The sequence below is a fragment of the Tinamus guttatus genome, unplaced genomic scaffold (assembly GCF_059628265.1).
Source record: "Tinamus guttatus ecotype Peru unplaced genomic scaffold, ASM5962826v1 Tinamus_guttatus_pri_ptg000778l, whole genome shotgun sequence".
NCBI classification, from domain to species: Eukaryota; Metazoa; Chordata; class Aves; order Tinamiformes; family Tinamidae; genus Tinamus; species Tinamus guttatus.
The window spans coordinates 220,078-233,357 of record NW_028289312.1 but is presented as its reverse complement, the minus strand read 5'-3'; the positions used below and the strand labels follow the sequence as shown (position 1 = coordinate 233,357).

Here is a 13,280-nt window from a genome sequence, read left to right as displayed (position 1 = left end):
TGGTCTCTAAGATGAGCTGCTCCATCACCTTTCCAGGAATGGAGGTGAGGCTGACTGGCCTGTAGTTTCCTGGGTCCATCCTCTTGTCCGTTTTGAAGACTGCAGACACTTTGGTTTCTTCCAGCCCCTTGGCATCTCCTCGGCTCTCCATGACCCTTCAAAGAGGTTGGATAGTGACTGAGCAGTAACCCTCGCCAGTTCCCTCAGCACTCTTGAGTGCACCCCATCCAGGCCCATAGATTGCTGGGTGTCCAGTTTGCTGTAATAATTCCTCACTCAATCCTCCTCAACCTGCGGAAAGTCTTCCTGTCTCCTGGTTTTCTCTCTTGTGTTGGGGCTCTGTAGTTCATGGGAGTAGACTTAGCGGTAAAGACAGAAGGAAAGAAGGCATTTAGTAACTCTGCCTTCTCTGCATCCTCACCAATGCACCCACCGCGTTCAGCAGCAGACTAACATTTTCCCTATAAAATGCTAGCAGCATAACCTATTTTCTAGCATAACCATTCTGACTGCAGGACACTGATAACAGCAAATTCTCAAGATATATACTGGATAAGCAGCAAAATATATTCAAAATGTATCACCAAAAACCCAGATTATTGTTGTTTATGAAATAAAGTGACACCTACGATCACCAGATCACAATGACATTTTAATGCCAATAGGACCTCTTAAAGTCCTTTTTTTCTATTATTAACAACCATATCATTCATCCTCATTTACAGCATTACTGTGGCTGAGCGTATCTGTTATAAAATTTTTAAGAATGATGAGGCAAGTACTCCTCCAAGCTTCAGATGCATTGTAGGATACTGAGGCAATTAGCTTAGTTCAAATCATAGACCCAGAAGTGACTACTAGACAGTCCCTCTCTCAATTTGTACACTATGCATACAATATCATGGGTTAGTCCATCAAAACATGAGAAAAAAAAAAAAAAGTGTTTCTGCAACAATACTTCAGAGCGATTGTGACTTTATGTGAGTTTAAGTGGCTCCAGAATTGCTTCCTTGCACTTGATGGCAAGTTTATGGACATGCTGTAAATGTCAGTCTACGCCTTTTTTAATAATATAGAAAGACTCTATAATACTGTTTCCTTGTAACCAGGACAGAAAATCATTTGGTAAGAGTAAGAACATTTATTGGTTTTGACATAAAAATTTCTTGCTGTGAGGTGGAAATGCTGTCCTCCAAATACCGGAAGAAACGTGAAATCTCAAGGGTTATGTTCAGTAACTCTTGGTTCAAAAGCAGACACTGCAGGTGCATTATTTAAGAGCTTGTCAAAGATGATCTTCTGCAGCGCACTACTCCAGGACTCATCTCTGGCTATGAGCAGGAATAGAGTCTCATGTAAATATATGGCAGAACTGGCTAGCTGTACATCGAGCTCACACTGCCCATGCTACTTCAGTACCACTGTGGTCACTGCACAATGTTAATTTTGGAAAGTTCTTCAATATTGGATGCAGCCACTCCTCCCGCATATGTCACATAATACAGGTCTATGAGCAAGCTTTTCAATATGCACTTGCTCTGACAAATTCAAAGTGACTGTTCTCACAGTAGCCATATTTATGCTCTAATGCATTATTTTCTATTGCTGTATCTGTATTCAGTGTTAATTTGGTGCAACAGATGTAGCATATTCAATGTAAGTGAGAAACAGTTGCAGTCCAAGCTACTGCTTTGAATTTCCTAACTCCTGCATGCAAAAAACTTGAGCATATTTTATTCAATAATTCTTTTTTTTTTTGGCTTTTCATTCTTTCAAAGCATAAATCCTTCAGCAGAAGCTAGCCATATGAAGAGTTCAGTTAAGATGATCAGAAATAAACACGCTAGAAGAAAATCATAAGGCACTCAAAGGACCAAACTGTCAGAACAGTCAAATGGATTGACTTGGTCCCATATCCAATAGATTTTCATCAGCCTAAGTCATGGGAGCATTGCTGCCTTGAGTACAGGTACCTTCATTTGAATCAAGAATCTGACCTGTGTTTCCTGTAGAAGATACTGTAGATACACATAGATCTTATGCCACAGATATTTGCCTTCATTTGCCTTCAAAATCTGTCAACATTTCACAGAGGAGAAAGAATATGTTTTGGATGCCAGAGTCAAAACAAATACACGACCCAGTCTGAACTGATCCCATACAGACTAAAATATTCCTCATATGCAGAAATCACAGCTGAAAAAATTACCCTTTTCATACTTAACTGAGTAGCTTAAAAAGAAATAAGAGAGAAAAATCACTTTGGGATGACAGCAAGGAAGAGAAATATAATTAAAAATCGTATATTTTTAGAAAATACCATTTTGACGGAAAGTGTTTACCCTAAACTTGTCTGTACTTGTCTGGACAGTCAAAAGGGATATAGAGATTAGAAATATCTGGCTTTCTTAATGCATCATTGCATTAAACAACAAAAAAGAGGGGAAAAGAAAACAAAGAGAAGAATGGTTACATGTTCAAGACTGAGAATGCAAGCCACAGATTTGTGGTGCAGAAAAAAAAAACATTTTTGCACATGAAAAAAAAAGAAAGTGCTTTGTAGTAGCTAGAGAAATTAAAGTACAAAAAGAGAAGGTGACCTTGGGTGCTTAAATTAAAATAATAAAAAAGAAAGTAACTCTGTACCAGTTCTCATTTGCACTGAACCCTGAAGGGAGAAAATTAGGATGATTACACATTCAACCACAGTAATCCTGGATTAAGGCATTTAATTTCCAAGACTGTTTACAAACCATCAATACAAACAATAATAAGCAGATATACGGTAGACTGCTTTAAAAGTATATTACTTTGCTGTCAAAACTAGCTCTAGTACAAATTCAGGAGTATGCTATGTGTTAATCCTTTTAAAGGAAGGTTTTATTTTAGGAGTCTGAAATAATCTCCTATGCCTGAACTACCTCACAGAAATACAACATCCTCTGCAAACACTAAGTAGGTGGTTGCTCTTTTGTTAGCAAATAGGGGTATACCTAGCCTTTTAAATTTGTGAATGGCTTGGAAAATAGGTGTCTCCAAAACAATCTGCTTATAAAAGGTTATACAAGAGTAATAATCAACAGAAAACATCTGCACCATGTTTACCTTTAGGAAGTATTATTTTTCTCAATAGTAGAGAATCTCCATATAAGTTAAAATCTATGTTTTTAGGCAAATATATGGAGATTCCCTCTTCACCCTTATTCTAAGAAATCTGATAACTCTGAGAGAAAAAAACTTCAAAACATCCTCTATGCTCTTCTTCATCAACAAGTATTACCCAAGCATTTGTAGCACAGGTAAATAAATGATCCTTATCAGCCAAGGTCTGCCTTTGGTACTTTGGAAATATCTCATTCTGGAGCTCATATACCAAGTGGTCACCAAGGGCTGTCACTTCATACGAAAGGCTAATATGGCTAAGAACTTCCAGCATCACCATTCCCCCCCTTTTTTTTTTCTGGGTATCCCACTACACATAGTGCAAGTTTCTTCCCCTCACATAGTGAACTAAATTCACTTTCCCTAAATTGTTTTAACCTGTGCCTTAACAAAATGGAACCTGGGTTAAGTTCTTTAAGCTAAGTCAAGATAAATATTTTTACTGATCTGAAAAGGTTTATATCAAATTGATGAGGACACCCATGTGTTATATCCCAATGCAACCTCTCTCCCTATAATCCAGGGAACTCCGTGTACTTTGGCAGGCTATGGAGCAAGAATTACTCTAAATTTCACTCTCACTGACATATGAGTTAAAACAATCATTGTATCAAATGAGAAATACAGAATTGGGAGGTGGCAACTCTTAACCTGGATGGCTAGATCCTTACAGCTGATGCCTCCAGGAGTCGAGAATCAGTGCAGTCAAGTGACACTTGAGAAATTCTAAATTCATTGATATTGCTGAGCAAAAGTTTGTAAAAGCACACATTAACATTCAATGATAAAATTTCAAATCATCCATACTGGTATGCTCTATCACTGAATGCCAGTTCACCATAAAATGAACTTTGCTGCACACAGAGATTAGCACATGCAAAAAGGGGATGGTTGTGAGAAGGAAAAAAAAAAAAAACAGAAAAATATGTCTTAGAAGTTACTTATGTTTAATGCTTAAAAGTCTGAATGCACAAACAATAATCTACCATTATAGAAGTACTGGTGGTCAATACAATGCATTAGAACTATGTACAATGACACAGTTTAGTATCAAAATTTTTCTACACTGTAGAGTATTACGAAACTGTTAATGACATCAAACACTAAGCACTTAAGACACCATTTTTTGCTACCACATTTGGAACTTCAATGAACAGTCCATTTTAACTTGCAGCATCAATCCATTTCTAGTATGAAATTAAGTAATTTTCTACTTATACAATAAGATTTATCTACACGGGTCTTTTGATTTTGATCCATAGCAGCAAAGGCACTGTACATCAGCAGATCCACAGACTTAAAGAATTTTTTTAAAGCATTCAAAAGAAAAAAAAAGTCACAGATCATAGTTTAACAGCAACAACAACAACATAAAAAGATAACACAATGTCTCCGGCACAGTGGCTCAGCCTGTGTCCATTTTGGGTACATCCAATCAAGACTTGGATTGAAATGGTGGCAAACAAAGCAAGTCCTTTCTCAAGTGAGAATCCATTCCTTTATTGTATTTAAGAATGAATGCTCTTGTAAATCCTACCTCAGAGGTCCTTGCTTTTGTAAGTTTGTAAATTGGTAGGAATTCATTCTTACTTCAGTGCAGTTTGCAATGAATATATCAAATATTTTTCATAATCTCTTGTAATTGAAAAATTGCCCAAAGACACATATCCCCATTGAAAGAAACGTGGCAAGTTTCCAGAAGTAATAATTCTTTGAGGCAACTTATTATACTTCTCTCTACAATATACAAAGAGAGGTGTTATATTAAAAAAGCTACATTGACACCAAAATCCTTTGTTCATCAATAGAAAAACACTAAGAACAAATCTGTTCAGAAGATGCTATATAGACATTGGAAATAAATTGGCACATTCTCATAAAAGGTATTTAACTTAGATGAGAACTGAACTTGCCATTCATCACAGGCATATAAATCATTGGCTATAGGTTGCAATTTCCTAAATTTTCAAGACTATCTAAAATAGTTAAACTAAGCATATCCCCATCAAATATTTATACTGTAACAGTACTTTTGAGGCCTCACCAACAATAGCACTAAAAAAAAATCCCCTTTTTTTTTTGTTTAAATCAGAAGCTACGAGTCTATTCAACGTAGCTTTTATTATTTTCCCAACATCCTTCTCTTCAATCCCTGTCATCCACCAGCAAAAGCACAAAATATACAATGTACCTTTCAAACTAAAGCCGGGCCAGACAGCTTTATTTAGTCAGTTCATTGTTAGAAAGCCTTCTTTAAACAAAATAAATACATTACAGCTATAATACATAATTAAAGAGTCAAGTTCACTGTTAAGTATGCTTATTTCATCTTCTTCCAAGTATATATCTGATGATTTGGTATCACAAATTCTTAATCTGCATTCACAATTCAATAGCAAGTTAAAAGGGGAAAAATAAATTCCGTGACTGTCATAAGCATTTAAGTTCTCAGTTTGGGAAACTCAGAAGAAAAAAAAAAGAAAAAAAAAGAAAAAGGAAAAAGAAATAAAAGAAAGAAAATGAATATACAGCAAAGTGCTACGAGAAGGAGTCCTGTCTGTATTCAGATTTGTCTCTAATAAATAACTTCGTAGACTGTAGCCTTCTTATCCCCAGAGCCAGTGACAATGTATTTGTCATCCACAGAAATATCACAGCTAAGCACAGATGAGGATTCTTTGGACTACAAGAAAAAAAAAAGAAAAAAATATATAAATTAATTTTAATTCTTTTCAACCCATAAAAGGACCTGAAGATAAATCAGAATAGTTTACAGAAAGGAAATACAGGGGAAAGCTCATTTAAATATCACCAGTGTAGATTCAAAGCAAAAGTAAAAAGAGTGTCATCTTTTATTACAAAGCTGTTTCTCCAAATTTGTCTCACCTGAAGCTCTACGGCAACAAAGAAGGTCATCAGAAAAGAAAGTGAATGTTTTACTTAATGGTATGGAACTAGAGATAACCTATCATTCAAACAAAAATAAGCAGTCCCTTCTATACATTTTACAGGAAATGAGTGCCCATTAAAATCTTATGTTAGTCTTTGCATAAGAATGAATCAAAACTTATCCTCTTCCTCCTTTTTTTCTGTTTTAAACCAGAAAGCCTTATGTGGAAGTGCTACAAAGTCCCATCTACCCACAGGCATGAAAAAAAAAGAAATTTTGTGATTTCATGGAAATAACTATATCTCCTATCATTATTCCTCCAACACAAGGGAAAAAAAATAAAGAAAAAACTGCACAAAGGAATTTACATTTCCAGGGAGAATGCAACTATGAAAAGATACCACTGTAGTATAAGCAACAGCATATAGCAGGTGAACGGAAGACAGGTTACAGCCCCTTTATCTCCCCCCGTTTTTCCATCAGCATGGAGAAGGATCTTTCCTGAGATGATGTATATATATCATGTAATGCATGCTGTTAAATTATGCTTGTAGTTTTAGGGGATGTTTTCTCTATATAACATATATGCTCACACTTTCCTTTCTGCCCTTCAGTGCAAGAGCTAAAGGCTTCCCAATCATGTTAAGTTCCTGCAAATAAACTACTGCACAACACAACTATTTCTTCCTCTGCTCCTAATTGGGAAAGATGCTCTGGGAAATGATATAGTTTTAAGGAAGATGATTTTGGAAGGATCATTTGTATATTTTGTAGGAGATTGTTGCAGAATACTTCCCACTGAGAAAGCTCAGACTTCAGATTTCTTTTGCCAAAGCAAACTGCACTGTCCCAAAAGGCAGAGACATTACAGTGTAGGGGAGACCTCACCCTTTAATCCACTACATCGGTATTAGCATAGTTCAAAATTTTCCCAACACAGAGGTTCCCAACATAGATGAAGAAGAAAGGCATACCCTCAAAATCCCACTCATATTTCATGGCAGTGATGCTCTACTGAGAGTGGGTATAGAGGGATTAAAGATTAGATAAAGATTATGACTTCCAGTTACATTTGATATGACTCCTCTATAAGAATCAAGTCTTCAACTCAAGAGTCCACCTGTTTAATCAACTGACTTTGCAGTGTTAATACAAAGCATGAAACCTTAGTGTTACATACAAACATACAAACTGTGAGAAAGTACTCATGAGCCTTAAAACAGTAACTTCCTCAACATATTGAATATGACTTTCATTATTTTAGTTACATTTTGGACCTTTTACGACTGCTAAGCTAATCATATGATTTGGATACACCAATATGTACAAGGATGAGAAAGGTATGGGCTCAGAAAGAAGGGAATTTCAGAGTAAAGGCCTAATTTATGGTAAGAGATAAATTACTGAAATGCTAGTAAGGTCATGAGTGTATGCCTCTAGTTTCAGATAAAGTTCTAAAGGTACAAAATAATTATCAAAGAATTTCCATTTAAGAACCTTCTTAAGCTAATGGCAGACCCTGAGAAGTGTACCTCTATTGCACTGCATTGTGGAAAACAACTTTTAGGAGTTTATTACCTGGAATATACTGGCTCCATACGGTGTTCTCCAGGCATTGAGAAGGTTATCTTTTCCAGTGCTTACAAACCATTTGCCTGCAACAGATTGTTTAAATGTTATAGTTGTGTTTTGTTTTCAAAGAATGCACCACAAGAAAAAGATTAGTCATAAAAGCAATTCGTCGACATATTAATGAAATTCATATCCTCACATCTCCGCCTGGTCAAACTAAGATGTTCGATCACAACTTAAGTGGTATACAGAAAAAGAGGTAGGGATTTTTTTTTTTTGTAAATCTTGATACATTAACTTAAGATTTAGTTTTTAAATTTCTCCATTGTTATTAAAAGGTGATATTGAATAAATCTCCAAGGACACAAGATACAGGCAAAGAAAACTTACCACAGTGAGCAAATTTGAGTGACAACACACAACTCTCGTGAAGATGCAGCTGATACTTGTCTGGTTTAGTAACATGAAGCACCTCAACATTACTATTTTCCATTCCTACTGCCAACCATTCACCAGTTGGACAATAGCCCAGTGAAAAGATCTGGAATTAGCAAAACACATGCTTCAATCAGTAAGGAATAAGCTTGAGCTATTCAAATCCAACTCCTGCTACACTGTTAACACTATGCAAAAACACATTTTGGTCTGCTACACAGTTTTAAAAATATGCTAATCCAATTACTATAGTAATCAAGATAAATTAGCTCTTGTAAACAAAGCTCAATTAAAACTGTAATAGAAAAGCACTGAATCAAGCTATAAAAGTTAATGTCCTAGCTTATATGACAGCATTTGAAAATATTTTTATAAAATATTTTTGAACAAGGATCTACAGAAACTGTAACAGATTGTACACAGGAACACTTTAATCTGGCAATTCTTTTACAAAAATGATTCTCCACTGCTCTCATGGGAGAAGTAGTAATCTGTCAAACAGAGTCATAATCCAGAAAGATATTTAGCTGCCATATTAAAAAAAAAAAAAAAAGTGTGAGACTAAGGGAAAAAATATTTTGGAGTTCCCTGAGTCTGCTTTTTTGTATATATATATATATATATATATATATATATATATATATATATATATATATATATATATAAAGTATGTGTTTCAGAAAAATGCAAGAGACTTTTTTTTAATGACAAAGATTCTGATATTTAACCTGTGATGTAAAGTCATGTTGTTGTAGCTGTCTTCCTTCTCTGAGGTCCCAGGATCTGACTGTATTGTCCAAGCCTCCCGTCCAGAGTTTAGTGCCATCATTAGAAATGTCAATACAGCTGGCTCCATCTGTGTGGCCCTGAAATTGCCTGAAAATACCCAGAGAAGATACATTCTCACATTGGAAACAGTCAGTTCTGAACACATAACTTGGAATAACTCATTTTTGTTTCAGCCTTGTACATACAACCATTAAAGACAACTGTAACACAGGTTGTAAGAACAATTTAAAATTAAAATCTTGCAATCCTGCAAATTTTGTGAAAAATTTATCAAGCAATCAGGTCAGACAGCTGAGCACTAATTTGGGTTTTAGAAGCACTCATCAAGAGTCAGATATTCTGGGGATCACTGATGCTGACTGTGTGATAGCCACCCTTTTACAGGAAATACCACATTCCCCAAAGAAAGAAATCAGCACAATAGTCAAAATTCACTTGTTTTAAGATGGCAAGATGTAAAATAGAGCAGTCTAAGTAGGTGCATCAGCTGGTAGAAGCCCATCTATATACATACTACAGAAAAACATGCTACACAATGCAGTAGTGTATGTAGAAGCTCTGTACTACTGGCTTCCAGCTATCTGTAAACTGGTGTAGAGTAACAACTCGTATTCCCAGGATGCTGAAGTGCGCAGTGAAGTGATTTACACATGTTTAGCTAAGACATTCTCACTGGAACACTTATCAAAGAGAATGGCATTTGAGTACAGTGTACTGCCTGGAAACAAAGGAATCAATTTGTTGAAAAATTCCAGAGCAATGCCAACAAAAGCTGATTTTAGGCAATTCTAGTTCTGAGACTGTTTGATGGGTGCGGAATTATAAAAGTCTCAAAACCTATAAACAATCAAACAATCTTACCAAGATATAATCACGGTTATTACCTAGAGATGAAATACCGAAAGTGGTTATATTGATCCTAATTTAAGCAGATCCTGATTTAAGCAGAAGGCCATGTAATGCTGCATCTAATTAATTCTTTACAATCTGATGATACGGTTCCGTCGACCTACCTTACTAAAGTCTGGTTATGCAGATCCCACACTGCAATGTTCCCATCACTGCAACAAGAGAAGCAGACCTTGGAATCGGGGCTGATAGCTAGAGCATAGCAAGCTGGAGCAGAGGATGTCAGCTCTGCCTTAATCCGAGGAGTTGGAGCTGCCAGGTCCCAAATGGATAACGTGCTGGCTTCCCCACCAACAATCAGGGTGCGGCCGTCTGGGAGCAATCTGCAGGAACGGATGTAGTTATCTCTGTTCTGTGGAGACAGAAGCCATCAAGAGATTACTCATGAGGAAAGGAAAACAGCATTAACATGAGAGCAGAAATCCATAAAAGTATTGTATTCCCTCCTGATCTTAATGAGCCATTTATACTTATGACAATGATAAAGTGTATTAATGCTAGAAAATTACATGACATTAGGGAAGTGCTTAAACTTGATCTACAAAATTCAGTAGTGAGAGATATTTAATCTTAATTAGCATCAAAATGCAAAGATCTGAACCCAGACCCAAACAATTCGAGATAGCTTCATGCGACAGCTTGTATAGAAAGTTACATTTTCATACTCTGTTTCTTTCAGCACATTAATCTCTCAGCATGGGAGAGTACCAAATTCCTTGCACACCTCCCCTTTTGTTTCAATGAGACTTGTTGCCACCATCTAGGAGATGTCAGAGAAAAGTATTCGGGCAATTTTCTTCATTTGTGTAGCAATTTGTGTAGCAATTCATTATATGCCTATGTGTTCTACACAATTCTCATTTAACTGCCTCTGTAACAAGAAGCAACATCTTACCACTAACTGGTAAATGACATAAAAAAAAAAGCTGCTAACAATGGTTCATCTTGTTAGCACATTCAAATAATTTGTGAATAACACTCAGGGATATTTTTAATTGTCACATTAAGACAGGGCAATGCATTCACACATACAAAGAAAGACACACAATATGTGACACAAGCTTCAAATATTCTCTCAGAAGGGAGCTGCAAGACATCAATTTTTAGCATGATAAAATATCAAGCTTTAAGATTGCCAACAAATGCCAAAGTTTATAAACAGTGTCTATTCTGCTCTGTAATCTTTCCCCTTACCAATACAATTTTAGGATATTAAAGATGCTTTAATTCATTGTGGGGAGAAAAGGACAAAAATTACACGGAACTTGGTTCAAACTCAGTTCCAGAAGGAAAAAATAGAATTACAAATGGAAGATCAAACTTTGGTATCAATGGCAGCACTCATATAGCGCCACTGCTTTTTGTACCTAAACAGCACAATTTCAATCTTAACACAGTCTGCTACCTTCTTTCACTGTCATATGCAGCTGTTCACTTACCAGGCAGTCCAGCTGAGAGACAGGGCTCTTGTTGCCAGGGTGACTGATATCCCAGACTTTGACGCACCCCTTCCCACCCGTGTACACGTGTCTCGTGGGGTTGCTGATAGTAACTGCACACACGACTTCCCCGTGGTTCAGAGTGTTGATCTGACGGGCATGGCGAGGGATTCCTGGACCGATGAGGGCATCAGGAGGGAAGGGTACAGGCTGCATCTGACCATCAGCACTTACATGAAATGAGTATGCTCTGAAGACAAAAAAGAAAAGTGAGAGGGAAAGGACAGTGATTTAAAATATTCTCCAAGTCTCTAAGAAAAGAGAATTAGATGTGTGTGCGGCACATGTGTATACAGATCAAAAGCCTATTCTTTTACACTGTGCAAATTCATGCTGTGCACCTTACACTTGTTGCAATTTCTGCATTAACTTGAAGAACAAAATTGCTTAGATATTTAGATATCTAAAGTATGGATATCAGAACATACATTTGGGTAACTTTCCTAGGACTGTCTACCAATCAAACAAGCTTTTACAACTCACACAGCTATGACTTCTATCATGAGCAAGGATACTCCTGTACGTGGAGAGAACACTACATACAGAGGTGTAACATCAGTGGCCCATGGGAAGACAGAAATAGCAAGCTGGATGCTGCAGAACGTGAGGGGGTGCCAAGTGCCAGGGAACTTTTGGTTGGCCTTTACTGCTCAAAGACATGAACTTCATGTACTAATGAAAAATCCATTGTCATAATGGTGGTGATGAGAACAGTTCACAAAAAACATCATTTTGCCAGACTACTTAGCTTGTTTCCTTAATCGTTGCTTGAAAGTCATTGAAAAACACAGACTTCCATTGTTAATTTAAGATTCACACTGAATTAATATTAGAACAACAATTTTCAGGAGGATAAAATAAAACAACATTTTCATCATTCTGCGCTATTCCCATAGCTTTCCACTTTCTCCTAATCCTGCCCTATGTTGCTTGTTCTGGGAGGTCTGAGTGACAGATCGTATCATCATTCTCCATTTTTTGACATTAAACACATTCAGGAAAGGGTAGGATAGAGTTCTGTGGTTGTAAGAAGCAGCCAACTGTCTATATTGAGTGGAAATTTGAGTTCAATTATCACTACAGAAATCTGAAAGATCTTCATTGTCTTTTTAATTCACTTTCCTGAAGTAAAAGTACTAACAGAGAAGCAGGTGGTGACCTGGAATCTATAACAAAACAAATGCAACTTCTTTGTCATCCTTTCTAATTTCAGTAAAAAGTTTCAGTTGCTCTCTGTACAGTCATGCCAAGCACTTAATATATGGCATCTTCATTAGCCACAGGAATTTTTGTCATGCTTATAGAAGTTACATAGGGAATATATCTGAACAACTGAAAAAGAGGCCTTAGTTCTGGAGTGATCTGTGACTACTATTCTCACTCTATTCAACATTTCATACCAGGACCTGTAATTAGACTTGTTCCTATTTGTTCCTTATTTGAAGTATTTGAAATATCTTACAAATATGTGATACCATAAACCTGACAAACATTTTTTTCCTTCTTTTTGTATAGCTAACTCTTCTACATATGTATTGTACTGTCCTCAACTTTCTGATTTGCCTCCAGCACTAGAAGGAGTTATTAGGCAGCTAGGTCCTCAATGTGCCACACAATGCTCATTTCATTTCAGCAAACACCCAACGCACAATTTTTGCTTTCAGGGAGGAGGAAGGATAAATGAGATTGCAACAATCCCAAATGATAGCTGTGAAAAATACTGCATGTGAGAAATCAATGCAATCATGATAAAATGACCACAGATCTCAAAGTTTTCAATCCCTACAGGTGACAAACATATAGCTGTAACTATCCTTTGAAAGAGTCATCCGTATGTCCATGCAGTTCAAAAATATTTGAGATGCAACAGATCTTTTAATTCACATCACATAATTTTGTGTTCTTCTCTCTAACTCAGTGGAGATGCAGGTAGGGTGATCTCCACATTCATAAAATTTTCTATTTACAATTACAACAAGCAAAGCCTACCACAGTAGGTCACCCTTTCTGGGCCACTACATCTA

The 13,280-nt window shown here is 36.5% G+C and overlaps 1 protein-coding gene across 2 annotated transcripts in view; it reads right to left on the bottom strand.

Moving 5' to 3' along the window:
* Positions 1–4,092: 4,092 nt before the first annotated feature.
* Positions 4,093–13,280, bottom strand: part of LOC104577810 (TLE family member 4, transcriptional corepressor) — a 98,164-nt gene continuing 88,976 nt past the window's right edge. For both annotated transcript variants that reach the window (XM_088537464.1, XM_088537465.1), the window contains exons 15-20: positions 11,197–11,446; positions 9,862–10,109; positions 8,788–8,935; positions 8,015–8,165; positions 7,631–7,707; positions 4,093–5,845 (exon numbers count right to left, since the gene is read on the bottom strand). In XM_088537464.1, coding sequence (XP_088393590.1) covers positions 5,738–5,845; positions 7,631–7,707; positions 8,015–8,165; positions 8,788–8,935; positions 9,862–10,109; positions 11,197–11,446 — 982 coding nt within the window. In that variant the 3' untranslated portion in view covers positions 4,093–5,737. The remainder of the gene's footprint in view (positions 5,846–7,630; positions 7,708–8,014; positions 8,166–8,787; positions 8,936–9,861; positions 10,110–11,196; positions 11,447–13,280) is intronic.